The following is a 23,998-nucleotide window of genomic DNA, read 5'->3' on the forward strand; positions in this document are numbered from 1 at the left end:
AAGCACAGTACTGTGACTGCCAGTCTGAAAGTCTTAGACGATATTAAGGCTGCTTGACCTAGCCAAAGCATTTGACACTGTAGATCACCACATTCTATCTAATGTTATGTTGATGTCTCGTTTAGGTCATAACGCCATTTGCTGGTTTCAGAGTTATCTAACCGACCGTACTCAATGCGTCAGGTTGGGTAGTACTATCTCTGACCCTGTCACCTTGGAGAAGGGAGTTCCACAGGGCTCTATTTTGAGGCCCTTGCTCTTTTTATTATATGTAAACAATATTTGTAATCAGATGCAATTTTCTACCTATCATATGTACTGTATGCTGATGACACTATTGTATATTCATGTGCTCCTTCTCTGGATATGGCCGTTTCCAATTTAAAATCTGATTTTATCACGCTGCAGCATGCACTTCTTGATTCCAAACTGCTATTGAACAGTAAGAAAACCAAAGCAATGCTTTTTGCTCCCAAGTCAGCGTCCTCTTGCCTCTCCATTGACACCCTTGATGGCATCTCTGTTGAGTTTGTCGATACCTACAAATATCTGGGCTTTTGGTTGGACAGTAATCTGAACTTCAAACACCATATTGAAGTTCTAACAAAGAAATTGAAATTCACTCTTGGCTTCCTTTTCAGACTTAAATGTTGTTTTTCAACTTCATCCCGTAAAAGGTTGGTCTCTGGCTTATTCCTCTCCCAGCTGGACTACGGTGATACCATTTATAGATTTGCCTGTCCCAATGTTTTGGCCAAACTTGACCCAATCTACCATGCTGCACTGCGATATATATCAAATGCACCCTATAGGTGTAGCTATACTCATCATTGCAAACTGTATAGCCTAACTGGATGGTCCTCACTTAATATGCGTAGGATGCAGCATTGGTTTTTATTAATGTATAAAGCCATTTTAGGTAAGCTTCCACTATGTGCCAGATTTGCTCCAGTTTGTGACTCTTACAACCTCAGATCCAGTGCCTGGATACGGTTCCAGGTTCCTGCCGTGCGGACTGAGGCTGGAAAAAGGAGTCTTTTTTATTATGGTCCTTGGTCTTGGAATGACCTTCAATCAAGCCTAAAACTGAGGGCACTTGTCTCAATAGCATGTTTTAAATTTAAGTTGTCTGAAGTCCTTACCACCAGCTGCTCTTGCAGTAATAAGTAGTGTACTTTTCTTACTGTCCTAATGTGCACAATGTAGTGACTGCTTTTTCGTCTTTTGTTTTCTTAGTTATGTTCTCTGTATTTTATATGTTTGTGTTATGTGCTATGTGTAACGTTGCTGCCTTCTTGGCCAGGTCAGCATTGTAAATTAGATTTTATCTCAATGCTTTTTTATCTGGTTAAATAAAGGTTAAATAAAAAAAACGGAACCAATTTCAGACCCTTCCTCTCGCCACCTTTTTGGTGATAACCAGGTTATTGAGCTCATCATCTTTAACAGCATCCTATTATTAGCACGCCTCACGTCATTCGATACGTCTGGGGAGCCTCACGCCCCTGTCATCAGGGCCTGTCGCTGGTAATCGCTCGCTGCAGGCTGCCAGAGCGAAAGAGTCGCAGCCACAACCGTGTTGCAGATGGGACACCCAGATGGCCTCGCCGAGTGCCACCCTCTTTCCCCCGAACCCCCCCTTCCTCAGTGTCGACCGTACCATGGGATCAGGCTCTGCATGTGGTACCAGGAGAGAGGCAAGGCGAGCGAAGACGCTTGGCAAAGATGCCATCGTCTCCACCAGAGACTTGCGTAAATGGAGTTCTCTGGAGGGAATGGGTGTTAATGGGTTTGGCGGCGAGGATTTAATGGTGCGGGGGTGAAGCGTCGCACAAATTACGCAAATGTCACCAGCGAGCCACACGTACTGTTGATGCCAGCTCTCGAAAAACACTTGTTGAGAAGAGTTTAGGTTCCTCACGTGTAATTAGTTGAGAGAAAAAAGTATCTATATATTTACTTCCATCTAATATTGAGAAGTTAATGGAATTACATTCATTTCTAAGACCTTAGGAAATGCTAGGAGTTGTGTAGTTTCACTCTTTTTTTTCTCTTCCATCTTCAACCCCCCCTTCCTCTTGCTTGTCTGAGCAAGAAGCCGCTTTTATATTTCTCACCAGATGCAATTAGAGCCTCTTAAAGCCCTTTCACACACTCACTGATGACTCATTTACTTTGTGTGTGTGTGCTTCCAAGTAGGAGCGTGCAGGGGATCTTACCCTGTTTTCCCCTCTGCTCTTGTTTTCCATCCACCTATCCTCCCAAAATCCACCAAAGCAACACACTGCTGTATTTTTGTGCTTCCTCGAGCTGACCTGGTTGCTTTTCCAACACATCTGCAAGCAGACTTTGAACTTCCATGCAAAGAAAAAAGCCCAGAGTCATGACACACACATTCTCCTGCCAGACGTGACTCAGTATGCACACAAGCAAGTATTACCACATCTGTCCCAGCAGCTGTGAGCATGTCTGTGTGTTTGTGTGTGTGTGCTGGAGTGTGTTTTACCAACACCTGGAAAGCAAAACATGCAACCTGAGACCAACACACGGTAAAAGTGACGTCCACAGTAGCAGCTCATGGCATCAGAGAGGCAGATTCCTTTATGCATGGTTGTATTAGGGATTTAACACAAGCTGCTCCTGTGTGCATATTGATAGGCTTCCATCCTCAGCAGTCTTATTGCATGTTTACTTAATGAGCATTGGGCCTATGCATCAGCACTGAAGTGACGCAAACGCTGCTTTTACGCCACAGTTCGCAACAAAAGGACATGTTATGGAAGACAACATTGTTCTACCAGTTCTTTCCATGGCTACAGATGCTAACTATTGACAATAGTACATGAAAAGCCTTGTAAGTGATTGAGCAATATAGCCTGCTTACATAGCATATAGTATATATGTTAAGTGCTTCAAATAACTTTAATTTATTTAAACTTTAACATAATGTATTACAATTAATAGCACAATTAGGCTCACATATTCAGCCCGTCCGATTGTTGGGCTTAATTTGCTTCACATGTTTGTTATGCATGTGAGCTTCTGAGGAACATTGGAAAAATGTGGAGGAGAAAAACAGCTGATTCCTCTTTTGAGTGGAAGAGGGGTTTTTATTATACTGTAAATAAACAGGTTTTTAAACGGATACATTCAATGATATTCAAGAATGTTATTTATTTTTCCACTGCACAATTGCGCCAAGGAGAAAAAATTGTTTTTCCGAGAAGGCAACCTTGGCAGAAGAAGAAGAAAAAACTGATTTAAAGCGCTTTCGAAAGCCAACATTTATGTCAGTTTTAATCAAATCTGTGTAATTGGGCAATTGTGGTAATCAAAACTCTGCATGGACATTTTTTGACACAGGTTAACAACATAAGTGGAAGAGGACTGGCTTGGACTTTTGCAGAGTTCCGGTGTTTGCTTGACATCTGGACCAAAGAGAACATACAAATTATGTCCTCAGAAATAACGACATTTATAAAGAAATTTGAGATAAACTTGAGGAAAAGGGATCTCCGGCGCTTTCTACTTTATGTTGCTTGGTTAAAGTTAGCATTGTGTTGGTTCTCTAATAGCTTTTTTTTCCATCCCACAAAATAATTAGTTTCATTTACAAGTGGAATATTTACTGAATTTCCAACAAAAAAAACATACTGTAGCATGGAACGGGACGGATAAAAAGGCTGACTCATATCTGGGTTTTAGGACTCATTCGTTAAAAATCTATTATAAGACTGACGTGTTTTGATTTTGCATTGCTTATATTGACAGTAAAAAAATTCAGACGTATTCTTTAAAGATCCCTGGAAAGCATTTGTGGCGAAAGAGGAGATAGGGAACTGATATAAAAACCTTCAAACAGACGAGAAGACAGAGATCCCTCCTTTATGCAAAAACGGAGGCATTGCACTTCAGAGATCTCGCACTTCGAAACGGAAGTGATGGATCCTGAGGGGGAATACAGTTAACATAGAGAGAGAGGGAAGAAGAGCAACCTGGTGTCACTTTTCTTGTGACATGTCCATAGTACATGTGGGTACACATACAGTATATGAGTGTGTGTGTGTTAGGAAACAGATAGACGATATTTCCACTTTTAGCGAGCAGCCCGGCATCCACCTCAAAGCGCCAGGTGGCCAAAGCCCTGCACAAACCCACGCAGCTGCTCTCTTATGTGCCCACGCAAACACACACACAGCAACTAGGCACACACTTTAGCACAACAGACTTTGATGTCACCAACGCTGAACATACATTTCCCTCACACACACACTTGCATGAGGCTTTATTTTGTACACAGAGATATCAGAATTAATCGCTTCGTCAAGCTGGGCTTATCCTCACACATACACAGAAATCATGGTATTAGATGCATTAATGCTCTGTGCTCATGAATATGCATAAGACAGTGATGTGCAACACGTACAGAGGATTACTTCTGACAAACACTCTTGCTCTCTCTCTCGCTCTCACCCTCCCTTGCGCTCCTCAACACACAGAGAAAGGGTCACAACTCATCTCACCCACACACTGACACACATATATAGGGGTTATATGCCGCATATTGACACACACTACCCTATAACTGCAGGGGTTACTGCGTACCACAAAAAAAGCTGCAGGATGTGAAGCTGTTTCCACCAGCATTTTCTCTTTTTTATTTCAAGGAATGCTAATTTAATCGTTTAAAAGGTGTCTTTTTATAGAAGCTTACCCACTTGAGCTATGCCTGCAAAAGCAATTCCCAGTGGTAGCCCACTAGTCTTTGTTCCCATTGAAAGTGTAATTAAGGTAATGTCAGACCTTGACACTGAAGCTTAGCAAATGGAAAAGAAACTTCACACAACTGTAAAATGTGTCACTGACGGACATTGTAACAATTGTATCCCTTATTTAACGGCAAGCTGACAGCTATAACTGAGAAAGGTTTTATTTTCTTAACTTGTTAAGGATTGCATGTTATCCCAAGTGACTTGTAGATTACAATGGTTTACTGTGTGGAAAATAAAATGCTTGGTTTCTTGTTACAGTAAAGACTATATTCAACCCAGCGCCGGCCATTCCTGACTTGGATACAGATTTCTACAGAGCCTCTGATGTGTTTTGCTGTAATGAGTCTGAGGTGATAATACACACACACACACACACACACACACACACACACACACACACACCCGCACACACACTCTGGCCGTTTCTCAATCGCGAGTTCCAAGTATGCTGGAGATTGGAACAGTCCTTCGGCGGCACTCGATGACGTAGCATCCTTGAAATATTGGCTTGGAAGCCAATATCCTCGCGATTGAGAAACGGCCACTCTCTCTCTCTCTCTCTCTCTCTCTCTCTCTCTCTCTCTCTCTCTCTCTCTCTCTCTCGCTCTCTCACACACACACAGATACACACAGATACACACAAACACAAACATTTGAACAAAATAAATAAAACCAGTCCTACACTGTGGGTACTAAATTGACCGGCTTTCTGTTTGCAGTACGTGATATCAGTTGTAGATTTATCATCATTATTTGTCTTTTTGAGAAAAGATTTTGAATGTCACATCAAGGTAAACAACAGCAGGCGTTGTGTATTTTAGCTAGCGTTGATGCTTTCTGGAAATCCCTAGCTATTTCCTCTAGCTGTATACTTAACAAGGCTATAAAGCTAATGAGCTCAATGAGTTGCATGAAAATGTTTCAGTTGGCTCAGGAAAAAACTCTTTCAGGATATGTTTTTTCTGATGTTTTGGTAAATGAAACATTGTCTTGGGTACTGTTTGCTGGAGTTACTGGAACGTAATCAGTGTTTCCCACAGAATTTGATTCTATTTGTGGGGGCACCGCACCCCCGGCAAGAAAAGCCAAAGGCCCCTTAACCTATTCGGGTGGCCCACGCATCCACCCCCCCCTCAAATAAGAAAATACATGCGAGTTCATGGCTAGCGGACAATGTTTTTGTTACTCTGTGTTGCGTTGTTAATGAGTGAGACACACCGGAGTTGAGGATCTGTGGGGTTTATTCTCCCAAAAATATAATTTACAATTTACAATTTAGGCATTTAGCAGACGCCTTATTCCAAAACTTGCAATGACCAATTACAGGGACATTCTCCCTGGAGTAACTGAGGGCTAAGTGCCTTACTCAAGGGCACACTAGTAGTGGTGTTCCAGGTGAGAATTGAACTCGCAACCTTCCGATCATCAGCCCACCTCACTATCCATTAGACCACCAAAATAAAAAATAAAAAACTATAATTTTTTTTTATGACATCCATTTGTGGCGGACGATATTTAATTGTGGCGGCAACGCTAGCTGAATGTGGCTTCAATGTAGCCTTTACCCAACAAATTAATATACGGTAGTTTGTTAATGATGCGCTCCTTGGCATTGAATCTAGGTAGTAAGCTAGTTAGCCTGGAATGCTAACTCTTGCAGTCCACAATAGAGCAGATTACCAATTTCTTCTTACACGTTTTGCTTGTGTTTTTAGTTTTGGAAAGGCCTGGAAAAGGACACAACCTTCATCTTGGTGAATGGTCAGGATTGTTAAAATCAACACAAACTGCTGTTTGAATGTGTCAACACTTGTTGAAAACTAACATTGGAAGCCTTTGTTTTGCCAACCCAGTCTCACGGCATTTCGTGTTATAGTCACAACATTTAATCTATTGATTCACCAACACGATTTTCCCCTTTTTGATGCCGGACTTTTTTTGCCGTCAATGAGGAAAAGAATTGGGGCTCAGAATACTGAAATATGTATTTTTAAAATATTTTTTTCCTTCTAATTTGTTATTCTTTTCTAAATAACACACTGTTATTTACTCAACAATAACACACAATTATCCTTGTTTTTATTTATTTGTTTAATTATATAATCTCTGGCTTTTTTGCCGTCCGTCAGGAACTGAATTTCAAAATAAAGTCACCGGAAACAGACATTTCCGGGACATTTCGATACACACCCACTGAACTGATTACCCAAGATCCTCAGCTATGGTTGAAGCTCGGTGATTGGATGTTTTAGCCGCAATGCACGTTGGGATATGGTGTTTATGCGATATGAAATCCGAAAACATTTAAAAAAAATAATAATAATACTTTAATCCAAGTGTGCTTGCTTTTCTCTTTGAAAGTCATCACATAACGGCATTGTAATACACGGTTCGGCTGCATTAAATATTACACATCTGCCGTAGTTCTTTATTTATAGAGCCCTGATGAGAAGACTTCTGGACAAACTGGAAGAACTGCCGCAGAAACTGAATATGTGACGTGGATCATAAATATATCAGCAACCACCTAGTGGTTAAAGCACGTTATTGAATATTTTTGTTGAATATGTTATATTTGATGAAAAAAATATTAAGGTGCCGTTTACACAAGGACAAAACGGCTTGTATCTGCATAGTTTCTCTTGCGTATAGCCCTATTATTTACATGAGGCCGATAGAAACGGACCCCACAAACGATAACGGGTCCCAAGGTGGATAGATTTGCAAACGAAACTCTCTGGGGGGTTAAACGAGTCCGTGTAATCGCCTCTATACGAATATTTCCTGAAAAAATAACGATAGCCCCACCTCTCCCCACCTCTCCCCACCTCTCCCCACCTCTCCTGCTCACTGCTGTAGCATGGCCAGTAGCCATCTGTAACGATCAACTATCAAAAATAGCTTTGTTAATTAAACGCACAAGGGGTTCTTGAATGAAATAATATTATAAAAGGCAAACCAGAATTGTTAACGCCCAATATACTCCTTAAACAAAATAAACACAGTCAGATTTCATGCATTGATCCATTATATTGACAATTTTCCAGCCAAACAACGCAAACAAAATTAAACAGTCCGCTCTGCATACACCAAACTTGTCTTTACTGCCAAATCCAGGCCATTATTGTTCATTGCTCCTGCGCCCGTCGGCGGCAAAAAGAGAAATGTTTGTAGGCCTATTCAGGCTATAATCCACACACAAAAAGGAAACACGAGGACCGGCGTGTCCCAGAGGAGCGATCTCACCCGGTGTTTGTAGAGAATATCTCTCTTTCTGAGCGCGTTCTCTCCACGAGACGTGCTTCTTGGTCGGTCGATGCAATATCCACAGATTCGGTTTCTTTCAGTTAACTTCCCCGTTGCATTTATCCATATATTTACATGCTGAGGAAATTACTATATCCCGCTGAATACCAGCAATCGCCACACACACTTCCTCCTGTCAGTAGCTACTGCTAGTGCTACTGCTACTGACCATGCTACAGATGTTAGTGCAAATTATAAAACGGACAAGTAAAATCAAGCAATCTGATTGGTTCTTAGCCGTGGTATACTGAGCGTATACCACGGGTAGAATTGTAAGTTACTTTTCACAACAACTCAGTATCCCTCCGCGTCTGAGATAAACAGTATACAGTTGGGCTGAAAAGCAAACTGCAGGCAGTTTGCTTTTCAAACTGGAACAAGAAAGCAGCGGAGAAGTAACGGGGCAGAAACCCTCCTTTTTACGCAACGGTCCAGACATAGACATCAAACGGCAAAAACATATTCAGTGTGCAGTTACTTTGGCATTAGGGCAGGGATATTTAGATACTTTCCAAGGTTTGACATAATGAATTGTGCTACTTTTAAAGCAAGCAACGATGTTTTCAAATCTGTAATCAAAAAGGTCCGCAAAAACATTTAAGATTAACTTCGACCTCCGGGGGGGGGGGGGGGGGGGGGGGGGTCTTACTATGGAGGAGTGGATTGAGGAGTGCCTATCTCCAGAACAAAAAGCACCTAAACGACGACATGTAGAGCTACGTGAAGAGCAGGTAGACCAACTGGAAAAGTACCACCATTCAAAAGCTTTCTGATGCGGGTCTTGAAACAAAGCAGAGAAATTATGACCGTTAGTGGCCACAGGTGCGAAAGCTCTCTCCAGAGCTACTGGAAGCCGAATCTCGGGGACCGGGGGTTGTCGACCGGGGGTTGTCGACCCTCCGCTTCGCGTCGGGCCGAACCACGCCCCTTAGCTGTGATATAATGAGCATATACCACGGCCTGTCGTGAGCTATTGCTTAAATATACAGCTCCTCTACCACAACCATCAGCAACAAGTGGACATGGAGAATTACATGAACTACATGTTGCTAAATCCACCGCGGGGCATAAATAGAAGGGTAGCCATGGCAACATTGCTGCGGGGCTGCTCCGGAGTCTTCTTCGCTGCTTTTGGAGTACATACAAAATAGGGGGAAAGTAGAAGGTCAATGATAGAAATATAGAATATAAAAAATCAAGAAGATACTGTAAGTGATCTCTACAATAAAACAGTTTAGTGCCGGATGTACAAAGATATTAATAGGAGGATGTGCAAAACAGACAAACTAATTAACCTTTATTTACACATTAAAGAATATTTTAGGTTAAGGTCGTCTTTTAAATAAGAAAAAAGCTTTGGGGGTACTTAGCGTCTAATATATTGCTTTCCTGCAATGTTAACTATAATAATAATAATAATACATTACATTTATAAAGTGCTTTTCCTGGTGCTCAAAGCGCTTGAGGGTTTAGAGGGTTTTTAACTATGTTGAAGCACTTATTTTAACTGATATTATACATATTAATTATACTCTAATGTATGTAGATAGTATAAGAAATGTGCAGAATATGAGGTATACACACATATTGATAGATGTCTTGTAATGCACTGTTGAGGAACCTGCGACCCAAGTTTTTCATTCATTGCATAACTTCACCGTAGTTGTGTATATATGATATGTCAATAAACCTTAGAAAATCTTGAAATCTTGAAAGGGATGTGCAAAATAGCCATTATATACAGTCTTTAATGAACTATTAGAGAATAACGAGTAATGAATATACTTTATAGCAGGGCTCTCCAACACGTCGATCGGGCAGCTTTTCAGTAGGTCGCCGCTCGATTATCGATTATAGCGTAGTAAGGTTGCTTATTGATTTTTCGGCCGCGGCTGGACAATAACGTTTTTTTATTTTAGAATTTGTTCTGTCACACGAATATCAAATTGGTCGGTGATGCAGAGGTCAAGGAACAGACGTGACAGCGGCACAGCGACACCACACACAGAGCAGTCTGCTTTCTCCACCAACACCAGTCCAGAACCAACAGCAGAATGACCCGCCCTGTCGCTGCGGCTCAGAGACACACAGGGAGGGATTTGTGTTTTTTGAAAAACACTCGTTATCGTCATGTCAGGTTTTTGGTGGATTTAATCAAGTCTTGGATTGCAGAGTATGAATGTCCTCTTGCTATTTTCAGTTGATAAATACTTGTGTAAAGTTTGTGAAGGCAGGAGGAAAGCTTCCGCGATCACCGTCTCCTCTCCGTTCCTCCAAACCCCCCCCCCCCCCCCTCCCTGAAAATAATGGCTGATAGTGACCCGATAGAAACTTTATTATTCACTTAATCACTGATTGAGATATGATGAAGCTAACTTAATCTCATACATTCATGGGATTTATGTAACAGTAAGACTATTTTTGTTTTTATAATGCTGTTGTAAATACTCCTGTTGTCTGCTGTGTTCAGATGCCACATTCAAGACATTCAGTGTCTTTTTTTTTAACAGAAGACCGTAGCTAGAAGCTGCAGCAAGACTGCAGAAGCATTAGTTTTTTGTTTTTGAGGATGGAACAATTTCACACACAGATATAGGGAGGCTAGACCTATACAATTGATTTATTATAATTTAATGTCAAGACGAAGAAGAAGAAGAAAAAGATGGCTGAACTGTTCAGTGTCAATCCTGTGGAGATCTCCAAAATAATGTTCAGCTTAAGTCTCAGCAAAACTCACAACATTTCTGGAGCCTTCTAGACCCAGAAAACTATAAGAACATTCACCAAGCAGCACTGAAAATGTCTGCTTTATTTGGTTCTGTTCTACATACCTTTGTGAAGCAGCTTTTTCTGACATGAATGAAATCTAAATACAGAACAATACTGACTGATGAAAATGTAAATGACTCTATTAGAGTGAACCTAATTGGGTCCAGCATACACCTCTATGGTGGACTCCATGCAGCGCCATTCATCTCACTGACTGTAAAAAAGAGTGAAATGCTTGTAAGGTGGTGATTAAGGACATTTATGTGAATTTTCAGTGAAGTACTTACTATGTGGGCCATAATAATATGTGAGACATTTTCATTTTCTTGGACGTTGATGTGAAGTTAAGATTTTTGATAAGCTTTGGGTATTGCAATTTCACACGTGTACAAAAGTATAGCTTAATTCAACTGATGAGGGCTATGTGAATAAATGTAAGCGATGTGATGCAAGTAGCTCTTGGCCACTTTCATTTTTTCAAAGTAGCTCTCAGATGAAGAAAGGTTGGAGACCCCTGCTTTACAGTTGATAGTTTATTTTGAAAAAAAGTCCGACATTATACAATTTAAAATAAAAACAATAATCGTGGCTTGATATTGAGTAAGAAAATGTTTTTATGAACCACACAGCTTCCGGTCTTCCAAGACCCGACCGGACAAAAAGACGTGGTGCAGGCACGACCAATAGAAATACATTGCTTTTAAAATCGTTCTGTGTGACACGAAAAAAAAAGGGGAAAATCGTGTTGGTGAACACGAATCAATAGATTAAATGTCGTGAATATAACACGAAATGCCATGAGACTGGGTTGGTTTTGCAGCCCTCAGTCAGCTCTTGGCCACTTTCATTTTTTCAAAGTAGCTCTCAGATGAAGAAAGGTTGGAGACCCCTGCTTTACAGGGATCTGCAGATAAATGTTTAGTCTTTTCAAGCACCAACTATCAAATATCTCGCCTGATTGTTGGCACTTGACAATCACCTTCCCTGAATTTTACTCAGGTGTAACTAATGTCTGATTTAAGGATTGTTTATATTTCACATCATTAATCAGAATCTGCAAAGTAACTAAAATAAATGTAGTGGAGTAAAAATACCAGGTTAACCTCTAAATTGTAGTGGAGTAGAATTACAAAGTAACAATAAATTGCATGTTGTACATGCTGCTGTAATAAAAACATTTCCCAACTTGGGATCAATAAAGTATATCTTATCTTATCTTATCTTAAGAAGATCGATGGCTACTGCCATATTTGCTAAATGTGCCTCTGAACCTTGACAAGTGCATGTTTCAGGCTTATCAATTAACAACAGGAGGGGTCACAGACATAATACCAGCTATTAAATAAAGCTCTTCTGACCTGAGCTGTCATGTGGGTATATATTAATGCTGCCCATTATGGACACAAGCAATTTTGACCCATGTATTGATTTTATGTTTTAAATTTGATAACACCACTGTATTTGATAACACCACTGTTTCCTAAACCTCCAGGGGTGTACACAGTTTAATACTGGCAACTTATAATTATGGGAAATACGAAAACGTCTTTTAAAACTACAATTCCCAGTAGAGACGTGCCATAGAACATGTTGCAAAACACAATAGCCTGCATGTGTAGTTCTGGGGGGGGGGGGAGGGCTGGGCTGGACCCGTTCGAGTCCTATTTTGGATAGTGTGCCGTGGTTTCATTCCATTTCAAAGAGCTGTCTGACGCTCGGCGTAACCTTGGCGCACTGCCACTCCAACATCCAATCACAGAGCTTGAAGACTAATCACGGGGTTTGTCAAGCAAAGGGACTGTAGACCCAAATGATAGCTGAGTATTATGGGTAGTGTAGTGTCTTCGGCCATCCTAAACTCCGAAAAAACTATTTGTTTCTCCGAATCGAAGGGGAAAAACACAAAAGCATTACACAATTTAAACCAATCAATGTTGTGTAATTAACAAGGATAAACTGATGATTTTAGTTGACAGTGAGGGGAATACTTTCAGTTTTACTATGAAAACTTCAAGACCGGAAATACTGTTTTCACCCGAAGCTGTTGCCTGGCAACGCAATTTTGTTGATAGTTTATTTTGAAATTCAGTTCCTGACGGACGGCAAAAAAAAACGAGATTATATAATTAAACAAATAAATAAAAACAAGGATAATTGTGTGTTATCGTTGAGTAAATAACAGTGTGTTATTTAGAAAAGAATAACAAATTAGAAGGAAAAAAAGATTTTAAAAATACAGATTTCAGTATTCTGAGGCTCTGAGGCCCATTTCTTTTCCTCACGGACGGCAAAAAAAGTCCGACATTATACAATTTAAAATAAAAACAATAATCGTGGCTTGATATTGAGTAAGAAAATGTTTTTATGAACCACACAGCTTCCGGTCTTCCAAGACCCGACCGGACAAAAAGACGTGGTGCAGGCACGACCAATAGAAATACATTGCTTTTAAAATCGTTCTGTGTGACACGAAAAAAAAGGGGAAAATCGTGTTGGTGAACACGAATCAATAGATTAAATGTCGTGAATATAACACGAAATGCCATGAGACTGGGTTGGTTTTGCAGCCCTCAGTCAAGGTAGGTAGAAAAAAAATTCTCTGTGAAAGGAAAAAGATCATAGGTCTGAGATGTTATGAGCGCCCACACACATGCACACACCTTTTCACAGTGATTCAACTGCGTCTCCCGGGTCATGACCTCTGCCAACACATCAATGACCCGACTGTAGCCTTTAGCCATACATGTAAATGCTCTGGTATGAAGAGGGATATGAGTATCTCTGCACCCTTTTACGGTAAAACCAAGTGTCATGGCACCTTGTGTCTTGACTGTCAGGTGATGACAGAGGAGCGACGGCAGGGGGTAGGGTTAGATGGGAATCGTAGTAAAAACAACAAGGCAGATGTGCTCTTTGGCTGAGTCAGCAGCCCCCTCGGGGATGAAGTGGATGTGTGTTTGCCTGGGAGTCTCTATTTGATGTGGTGGTGCAGGGCAGAGAGAAGCTGTAGCCAGGTGTGGGGACATGAAAGGGAGAGTTTGGGAAAGCACATCATGTTTTTTTAAAGTGTCAGGTCATGAAGGTACAGTCATGTTACATATGAGACAATAAACAGGGGTGGAAAGGGCACTAAAACATCTTGATTATTTAAAAAAAAAAAAAGCCTAACATTCAATATCTTAAAAAATAATAATAATAATGCAAAAAGAAAGAGAGGGCAACACTTTTTTTCCTAATTATTTTAAATGGTAAAGCCCCTAAAAGTAGAATTTGTCATTCTATTTAACAGTTTAAACTCTTAAGACCCGATAAATTGTTACTTACAGCAATTGTTGCCCCTGTACCGGAGTAGCTTTAAATAATTAGACTTTTAAAGGTGCAATAAAAAAAACAAAGGGGTAATCTACTCAGATCTGACAGCAGTAAAACAGAAATACACATGAAGAATAATGGATACTTTCCAAAATTCATAGGACACTGCATAAAAAAACCTCAAATAGAGAATTATTTTTTTCTCATTGTTTCAAATATATATTGAAATTATGTTTATATAGGTTTTTGTTTCTATACTATTTAAACAATGTGCATACGTGGGTTTTAACAGGTATAAATAAGTGAGTTGCTGCATAAATGATTAAATGCATGATTGAATTGTAACATACTGTAGACTTGTCTTAGGAGATCTAGTGTGTTATAACAGTTTTTAACAACGTAGTTAGGTGTTCTTTAAAGGTCCCATGACATGCTTTTCTGGTGTGTTATGAAGGTTTTTATTCATGTAAACGGTCTGCAGAGTCACAAACCCTCAAAGTACACCCTGTAGCGAGTAAAACAGAAAAGACCTGTCTATGCTGCCCCAGAACGCCTCGTTGAAGATTTTTCTTTTTCCATTTTTTTCTTCTTGGGTATAGTGACGTATTGGGTATAGTGATGTCACGGCTATTTGGACCAATCCGCGGACTTCCTCACACACACACACTCAATCTTTTCTCAGCTGCAGCTCCGCGGATTTCTCAGCCTGAACTCAGCCTGAACTCAGCCTGAACTCAGCATGAGACGGCGGGACGCGGCGAGGCTCGGCCTGGGCTCGGCCTGAGCACACACACAGACTCACAGCCAGTCTGCGGGTGTGTGTGTGTGCTCGGGCTGGGTTTTGCTGTGTCTCGCTGTCTCGCAGACCCCACGCAGCAACCAGGAAACGACACCAGTAAGCCAGCTCACACTGTCCGCTCCAGCAGCGAGCCGCGCAACGTCCCGCCAACACGGCACCCAGACCCACGCAGCATTCTCATCTGTTTGTCATTACTGGTGTCATTTTCTGGTTGCTAACAAACGCCATTGTAACACATAATCACTGATGTTCCGCTGTAATGGTGGTGGACTCATCAGAACAGAGTGGGCGAGCTGACCAATCAGAGCACAGTGGGCTCATAGGGAGGGGGGGGGGGCAGGAGCTCAAACAAGCCATTTAGGACAGAGAGTGAATACACATACTATACAGAGATGCTGTATGAGAAACCAATGTGAGTTTGGAACATTGAACAATGTAAATCTATTCTAGTATACCTCAACAATGGAATTATGATCAGTAGAAATGGCCATGTCATGGGACCTTAAACAAAGCAGTGTGCCTTGATTTCCTTGTTTTTAGTTTAGTTTATTTCTATTTCTAGCTTGCTTTTATTTATAGTTTCTGCATCATTTTTTCTTCTTCTCCCGGTTAAAGTAATGTTTGATTTTTCATTGGGGTTCTTTAAACATGGCCTAGTGCATAAAAACTGCTTACAATATTGTTCCTGTAAGAGTTTGTTATTGGCTAAAATAAAAGCACTTTACTGAATAGATAATTATATTTTAAATATGATTATATGCCTTGTGATTGGACATTTTGGTATTTTCTTCGATATCGTAAAGTATTTTATACACCTCGCTGTGCAACTTTTTAAATAATATTTATAAATAATAATTTACTTTGATATAGAAATATTGTAATGGAATTAAACTGATGATTCAGCCAGGAGAGTGTCATATCCGTCTAAGGGATTTACGACTTTTCTGAACCAAACTCTTTGTATTACATTTCTACAGTGCATAGACTAGTTTGTTATATGTTCAAAGAAAAACAAACAAAAAATTAAGACATACAATAAATGTAAGTAAGAAAAAAAAAAAAATAACGACTAAAGTAATTCCCCTACCCTGCCAGTGAGCCTCTTCCACACGAATATTCACCAAAAATGTTGCAAGTTACACACATACATATACTGCAGATAAGCTATACCGATAACTGGGACTTACAATGTTTAACTGCCTTTAATGTAACATAAGAAACATAACGTTTATAATGCTAATCAAAGACCTAAAACAAATTGTATTTAAATTGACAGTCTAGGATTTATATTCAACAAATGTATTTAAACTAAATTCTGCAATGCTTTTGTCAAGACATACTGATGCAGAGGCAAACATAGAGAAGAAAATGTACTTTAAACAACTTCAATATCAAATTGAAACAGAATGTAATGCAAATGAAAAAAGCTATAAATATATAAAATTACCTAATGACAGCATATTTATTTCCACCCTTGTGTGTTATGCTTAAACATATAATACACCCACAGTGTCAACAGCTTTATACTGCATATGCTTTGTGCGGTATGTGTGTGAAATAAGCGCACACATAGACAGCGAGAGAGCCATAATTCAACTTTCCTATTGCTGCACACAGAGGGAGGTAGATTGATTCCCTGCCCTGGTGTGAAGCCGATGACTAACAAAACGGCTCTTTTTTCTCTCTTGGCATCCGACAACACCGGGGTGGCTGCGGGGCTCTAAACGCACCGATACACTCGGCGGTTTATTTTTGAACTGTCCAAGGTCATTGTTCACTTTGACAGTGGGGGTGGGGGGGATCCTCAGACCCCCCATTCAATGTGAGCATGAACCAAGCATTGACCCTCCTGTGTGGGTTTGCACACATTCTGTACAGGTGTGTGTGTGTGGTCTCACTGTACCAAGCTGAAGGGTGGGGGGTCGGGTGGGGGGGGGCTTAAGGATGACAAAGTGCAGGCACTCTTTGATCCTGAGCCCACATTCTGCACTGAAGTGCTTTATAGTGAGAGGAGTTATCTTTGATGTCCACCTGAGGACCTCGCGTGCCAAACTGTGTCCACAGATCTGAAAGGACACACACACTTTCATAGAAAACAAAAAGCAGCATTAACAAGAAATATGTTGCGTGTAATTTTGTATAGTGGTATTTATAGAGCAGCGTGATTCTAGACCTGAAATTGCTCCAGAAAATTAAAGGGGAAGTCTAAATGGATCCCACATGTTGTTTAATTTGTTTTTGTTCACGAGGAACTTTAATCAAGTCACTTTTGTCCCACATTTTTTTTATTTTGGTTTATGAAGGAGAAAAGCTAAACAAAGTCACAAAAAAAAGTTATTGTAGTAACAAACATCTGTCCACAAAAATGGAGACGCACAAGCTATCATGGGTAGTGAATTTACAGTTAAGAACATTGATTGTGTATGACGGCGAACTCTAAAAAGCATTGGTCAAAGAAATATAAAATAAAAATGACCATTTAATAGCCCAAAGTTATAATAATATTAACAATGATCATAATATGAAACCTCAATTTGAGTAATACCTAACATTCTTTGTTTGTAATATCATTTTTATTATTAAATTATTAAAATACTTATGTTAAACATTAGCTTTTAATTCACTGGACATTTCCTTGAATTTATATTTGAAATCAGTATTTAACTTGAATATACAGTGTTAATATAAATGATGGAACATAGAGACTGATCTTTGCTCTACATTTAATCTACATTCACAAAGACAAAATAATGATTGTCAAAATGCTTCACTGCATTCATTTCTATTTTCATATTTCAAATGAAGTTTATTTCTGTTCAAGACACCACAGTTGAAATATTTTAATTAAGCATATAACATTAAACCTAAATGTGCACTATTCTAACCGACACTTTGTACATTGTAGCATTTTGAGGAAAGTCAGAAGGAAGGAATATGCAATTCATTAATTTTTTTCTAACAATTTAAAATGAATAGCAGGGGTCGTAAGTAATAAGCGATTAAGAAGCAATGCTTCTCAACATGGGAAATAAAGAAAAAATAAATGTTATACAGCAATAAACACTGAAACTAACATGAGGTGTATTTATTTTGAGAAATAAGCGTCTGATTTGGTGTTAATATTATTATGAAAGGACAGCATGTTTTGAGTTTCATTATTAGAAAAAGCATTTCATAAATACAGTAAATCAACATGTGTTAAGCCTGCAGTCTAATACAAAAAATGTGCATAAACAGTTCAAATATTTTAAAGAAAGACAGACTAGAAAGTCTAGCTTTTATGACAGGATTTAATTTGACGATGATTTGTGTAATTGTACGTCACTTTCTTTCAGTTATGCTTGCAAATAAACCTGCAGTGCAATCGCCTTTAATCACATAGGCATGATAATGTGGCTCATCTTTACGGAGGGGGCCACTTACTCTGAAGAGAACTGCTGCTGGTTCTCAGTCCTTCTTTAAAGTTCTAAGCATCAGCTGTGGAGTTCTGCACTGTCACTGTTTAGTCATTTTGGAGCCAGATGAGCCAGCGCAGTCGGAGAATCTACTCTTTGAAAATGTGTTTGGCCCGCAGACTGCTGGCCGATCCGGCAAACCCTGAACAGACTGAATGTGTTTAATGACCACCACAGTGTGTGATTAAGAGCTGAGTCATCACACAAATGTTAATACAAAAACTAAAACAAATCCGCTAAATACTTCCTATAGAATACTAATTAGGAAGCATTGGACATAGTGAATGGTTGTGATGGACTTCACTGGGTTTTTAAAGAGGCAAATAAAACATTTGTGTATTTTTTTACAGGAAAAATAGGAATTGCTTTGACTTCCTGTTTGTTACTCACAGTCCTTGGGAATTGGGGAATTTCCATAATGCATCCTCCAAGTATCCCACACTAGTGCTGGTTTAGCTCTATCTTAATTAACTTAGCTCCCTGACCAATAAAAGGTCTTCGTTAAAATGACTAAGAAATTGTCCCATTGGTGAACGGGATGTTTGCAGTTTCTTGACTCTGCCCCTCTGCTCGTCTTGCAGGCTGAGCTGCTGACTGGATCCCCGGTCTCTAACGTGGAGGAAGCCCGTCGGGCCGGGCAGGAGCTGCTGAAGCGAGGCTGTGGCTCCGTCATCATCACGTTGGGACCCCAAGGCTGTGTGGTGGTCGAGGCACAGGGGTCTGCCTCAATACATGTTCAAACTACCTCAGTCAAATCAGTGGACACCACGGTAAGCATGACTCGTGTATTAAGTCCGTGAATTTCTTACGACATAATAGTCATGGCCTTAAAAATTCACAAAAACAATATTATAGTAATAACTATAGAAAATTGAAATACTACAATTAATAATGCTAACTGTCAAATTGATCTATAGGTTTATTTATTGGGATTTTTCTCTCTTAGTAAATGACCCCAGTTATATATATATATATATATATATATATATATATATATATATATATATATATATATATATATACACACACACACACACACATATACACACATACGTAGGCTATTTAATTTGGTAACTATTTTTCAATTATTCATTTTATAATTTTAGTATCAAAAATGTGAAACCGGACATGGTTTGTTCTTCTTGTTCCGTTTTAAAGGTTTGAACCAGAGGACATTAGTATTTTAGCATTTTAGCCACACTAGTGTTAGGGGTTTAACAAACACCTTCAAGATGGGCCTTTATTTTGAAATTCCCCTGGCCCATCTGTGTCACCTTTTCTGACAGAGAACACCTTCTCAGTTAATATATATATATATACATAAATTCAAATAGTGCTTAAACATGAGAGGTTTGTCTTTTTAACGGGAACAGCTGGAGGTCTATTTTTGTTATTTTAAATAATTTCATTTAAATGTCCGGAAAAGACCATTTATATAATTACATTTTAAACTATAAATGTAACTCTTAAATGGGCGTAAGTTATTGCTTCATATTGATCTCAGGTCTTTATAATGAATCACTATAATTATCATGATTATCAATGATGAATAATAAAATAATATCCTTCAAGTGATAATAATTGTTAAAACTGTTTAAAAATGTTCCGTGTGTATATAGAATTTTCGTAGGCTGAGTTTATGACAGAGAAGAATGTGATAACACTTGATATATGTAAAAGGAAACCTGTTTTAAATAGAAGATTATGTAAGCCAGTCCACTTAACAATGGAAGGAACATCTTTAAAATTGGTATTTTAGCAATAACAGAGGAACATATTATTTTGACAGAGAATTCCACCTTACTTCCAAAGCAACACACTGTCACTCAGATCTTTCATCTGCCCAGTCATCACAGTCAAATGTTCTCCCGGTACTCTGAGCTCTAGTGGAGCTACTGATCTGAGTGCTGCTCGAGTGGAACGGTGTCAGATCATCGGGGATGTGGTGACCACGGGCTGTTTCCCCTCCTAAAAGCAGGATAGTATCTTTAAAGAGGCCTGCATCGCTTGACTCATTTCACTACTGCCTCTGTGGCTTGTTTTCGTCAGAGGAGCCTCGGCTGGATGTTTGCACTTCCTGTTTCTGAGGGTTTTGCGGGCCTGTGTTCTACCAACTAAACACGTCATCGCTCAGAGGTGTTAATCACCTCTTTGTTTGATTACAGCCTTTTAATTGCTGGTGTAATGGATTATTTTACTGAATAGTTCCCCAAGGGACTTTTATTGTGCTTTAATTTCCAAACGATGCTCATTATGCATCATTGTAAAAAACAATAACAAGCATGCAGTTTGAGTTTTACCAGAAACCCACGTCGGTTATTGCGTAAGTCAGGAAAATGAAAAGAAGAAAGGCAGTACAAATAGGACTGATTCAAGTTTAATGAATAAAATAAAAACATTTAGGGGGGGCCACTTTTTTGCCCACTGTCTAAAAAATGGGGTATTTACAAAACTATTGAGGCATAGAAAAAACAGGAATTAGAGTACAGAATTATATTAACCTTAGCATATTTGCTTAAATTGGTATGTATATATAGTTTTTAAGTTTTTATTTTAAGCCTAGCATATTGGGCTTTTTAATAAATATTGTTTTTTATAGGCCTATTGAGATATGTAAACCATTATTTGAAGCATTTAGACCTACATTTGTGTATATATACAGGCATATATATATACATCTATATATATACATATATATATATACATGTATATATATATATATCTATACATCTTTTTCATTTATGTGATATTCAATGGCAATTTCTATACCTCAATCTCTTGATTACAAATGTATGAAGCTCAGCATATTGGCCTTAATTTGGCATATATATCTTTAATTTACTATTTTAATGGCAGTTTTTTCACCTCAATCTCGATTTTTAGAAGCATATATATAATATTTCTTTGGGTATTTATTCCTGTCTGCCAGCACCCATTTCTGACACTGGTTAAATGTGTGTAACAGCGAGACGCACACATGAATATATTGTGTATTTTTCAGACATAACCTAAAAGCAGTGCAGCTGCATCTCCTCCTTATCCCAGGTCACGTTGGCATTTGAAGAACAAAGGGCCTGCTCTCTTGAACGGTGTGCGACCTCCTCCATGCCCCCTCATCTCCAAGCATACACATAACTGCCCCTATTCACCCTCTCCAATCCCCCCTTCCCAGTAGCCCCCAAGAGAACTTACCCCACCACCCCTATCCTCCCCCCCTTCCTCTCCCATGACTCACCTCTTGGGCTTGCATCAGTCAGCAGAAAGCTGTGGTCGGGGCCTGTTGCATGTCCCCCCGCAAACACACACACACACTCTCACCCCACCTCTTCTGTTCTTTGATGGGCCCATAAATTCTGGAGTGTTTAACTCTTTTGGACATCATAATCCCTCTTCCAGTAAGCCTTTTTTTCTACCGGAGAGAGAAAAAAAACTACAGGTTGTTATCAAGATCATTATTCACGTCTTCGAGGTTGTTTCTGGTAACACAGGCCTCTTCAGTTATGATTTGCCTCTTCTGTTATTTCTGCTTTGTTTGTGTTTTCTCTAGCAGTAGCAGTTGACAGAAATGTTTATGAGGGATCGGCTCCAGACTTGTCATCACTAGGATTGTTCTTGCTCTCTGGTTTTACTAGTATCAGACACATTCTAGGCCGCAAATTCTTCGATATCAACAGTGAGTCACTTGCGGTTTCTCACAGTTTTAAGCTCGGCTACTGTTCAGCTGCGGATGGCATGACCCACTACTGATAACATTTGTTACCTTTTCTGCCATCTATTAAGATGCGTTTCATCCCCTTGTTTCCGTCCCAGATGGAGTTCTTCTCTTTGATTGATATAGCTTGGTTAATGACTGATACGATTTCATCATCTGCTCCTCCTGCAGCTGTCGGAATAACACATTTTAACACGGCACGAGCAATTACGTGCTGAGTCAGGGTCGTGAATCTGGATGAATAACAAAGTGAATCAACTCATCGACTGTAGGTCTCCCCCCCCCCCTTTCATCCATTTGCCTCCCTTTTGTGTTAAATTGAGTACAGGCTTCCCTCGCTGAGATCAGAGCCTTGGCTTTTGATGTGTGGACAGTAAGAAGAGACTGTAACACACACACATACACAAACACACACAGAGCCAGTGCCTTTAGCCCCAGCAGGACTTGGGTGGCCTTGGTTTCCACTGCTCCGGGAGGTCCACTGTGTAGGGCCAAAGGTAGACAGTGCCGTCTAAACCAGACATTACAGCTGCACAGTGGGTCTGGACACTCAAATGATTCCCAGTCTTCTCCTATGACTGGAGTCGTGCTTGGGCTAATTGCCTGAATTTCTTCCTGGAAGCCAAAGGTAAGGGAATACCTCCTGAGCATCGCGTTCCCCAACCCTGCAAGCCGTAGGTCAGCTTGACACCACTAGAAAAGAGCCACATCACCATTTGAAATTGTCTGCATATGCTAGAGCAGCTGCTGTTAAGCAACCCAGATGTTTGGCCAGTTCTCTGCTACTGCAGTTATGTTGATCACGGTGAAAGAGGGCAAAGCACTGCTGATGGATCAAATGAATTCAAGTCCTCTCCTATGACTGGAGACGTGCAAGATTTTTCTTCCTGGAAGCTAAAGGTAACCGATGCCTTCTGAGCATCGCGTTCCTCAACCCTGCAAGCAGTAGGGCACCATGGGAAATAGTGCCACATCACCATTTTAAAATGTTAAGCATATGCGACAGCAGCTGCTGTTTAGCAACCCAGATATTCGGTTAGGGTTAGTGTGCTGTCATGTCGACCACAGTGAAAGAGGGCTAAGACAAAGCACTGCTGATGGATTAAAGATGAGAGAGCCCTAATTGGCCCAATTAAACGTGTTTTTGATCTCTGAATCTTCTTCCCTCGTCCCTGGCTGTTCCCTTGCTTCCGGACGTGGAAGCTGCTGTGAGTCATCGCTGCCCCTCAGTTGGTCTTTGCTCTCCCCTGGGTGCCTTTCATTGACAATGGCTGCAGGCTTCAGGAGTTAATGGCACATGGGAGTCAAGATCGCAGGAGGCCTCTGGGTGAGAAACACAGTCACAGGTTCTGGAGGCTTCCAAAGGTTCAGTAGTCGCATCTGACTCATATCATGAAAGACAAGCTGTGCGCAGTCCTTTCTGGGATTTTCTATGAGTTCCGTTTATTTGTTTTTGTCTGTCTTTGGTGCTCAGATGTGGTGTTTCTGCACTACACTTTACAAAGATCACTTGTCAATCAGAGCGTATGGGCGCTACGATTGTCTTTGTCCTTGGATTTTGTGTTGACTGACTTTTGAGTTTCTGTATGCGTGCCTTTGTTCGTCTGTACAGCCAGTCAGGTTATTACAGCTTTTGCGAAGTATTCCGTTTATCTTCAATTTTTTTCTAAACTCACATTGAAAGGTGCTGTCAGAAGCATTTCAAAAGGACACTCCCTTGTGTTTGTCAGTACAATACTTACAAGGTCAATGGTTACAGTTTGTCACCATGTAAAATCGTCCAAAGAAGACTCTGATCAATTGCATTTTGCAGGCTCCTGGCTCTCTGATGACTGTTTTATTGCAGTGTCACACTTCAACACTGTAGACAACT

At 40.0% G+C, this 23,998-nt stretch overlaps 1 protein-coding gene across 3 annotated transcripts in view; it reads left to right on the plus strand.

The window, feature by feature from the left end:
- The window catches only part of rbks (ribokinase), an 85,087-nt gene that overhangs the window by 56,771 nt on the left and 4,318 nt on the right, over positions 1 to 23,998 (plus strand). For all 3 annotated transcript variants that reach the window (XM_034135219.1, XM_034135218.1, XM_034135222.1), the window contains 2 exons: positions 5,031 to 5,122; positions 18,995 to 19,183. In XM_034135219.1, the coding sequence (XP_033991110.1) occupies positions 5,031 to 5,122; positions 18,995 to 19,183 (281 nt within the window). The remainder of the gene's footprint in view (positions 1 to 5,030; positions 5,123 to 18,994; positions 19,184 to 23,998) is intronic.

The sequence above is a fragment of the Trematomus bernacchii genome, unplaced genomic scaffold, assembly GCF_902827165.1.
Source record: "Trematomus bernacchii unplaced genomic scaffold, fTreBer1.1, whole genome shotgun sequence".
NCBI lineage: Eukaryota > Metazoa > Chordata > Actinopteri > Perciformes > Nototheniidae > Trematomus > Trematomus bernacchii.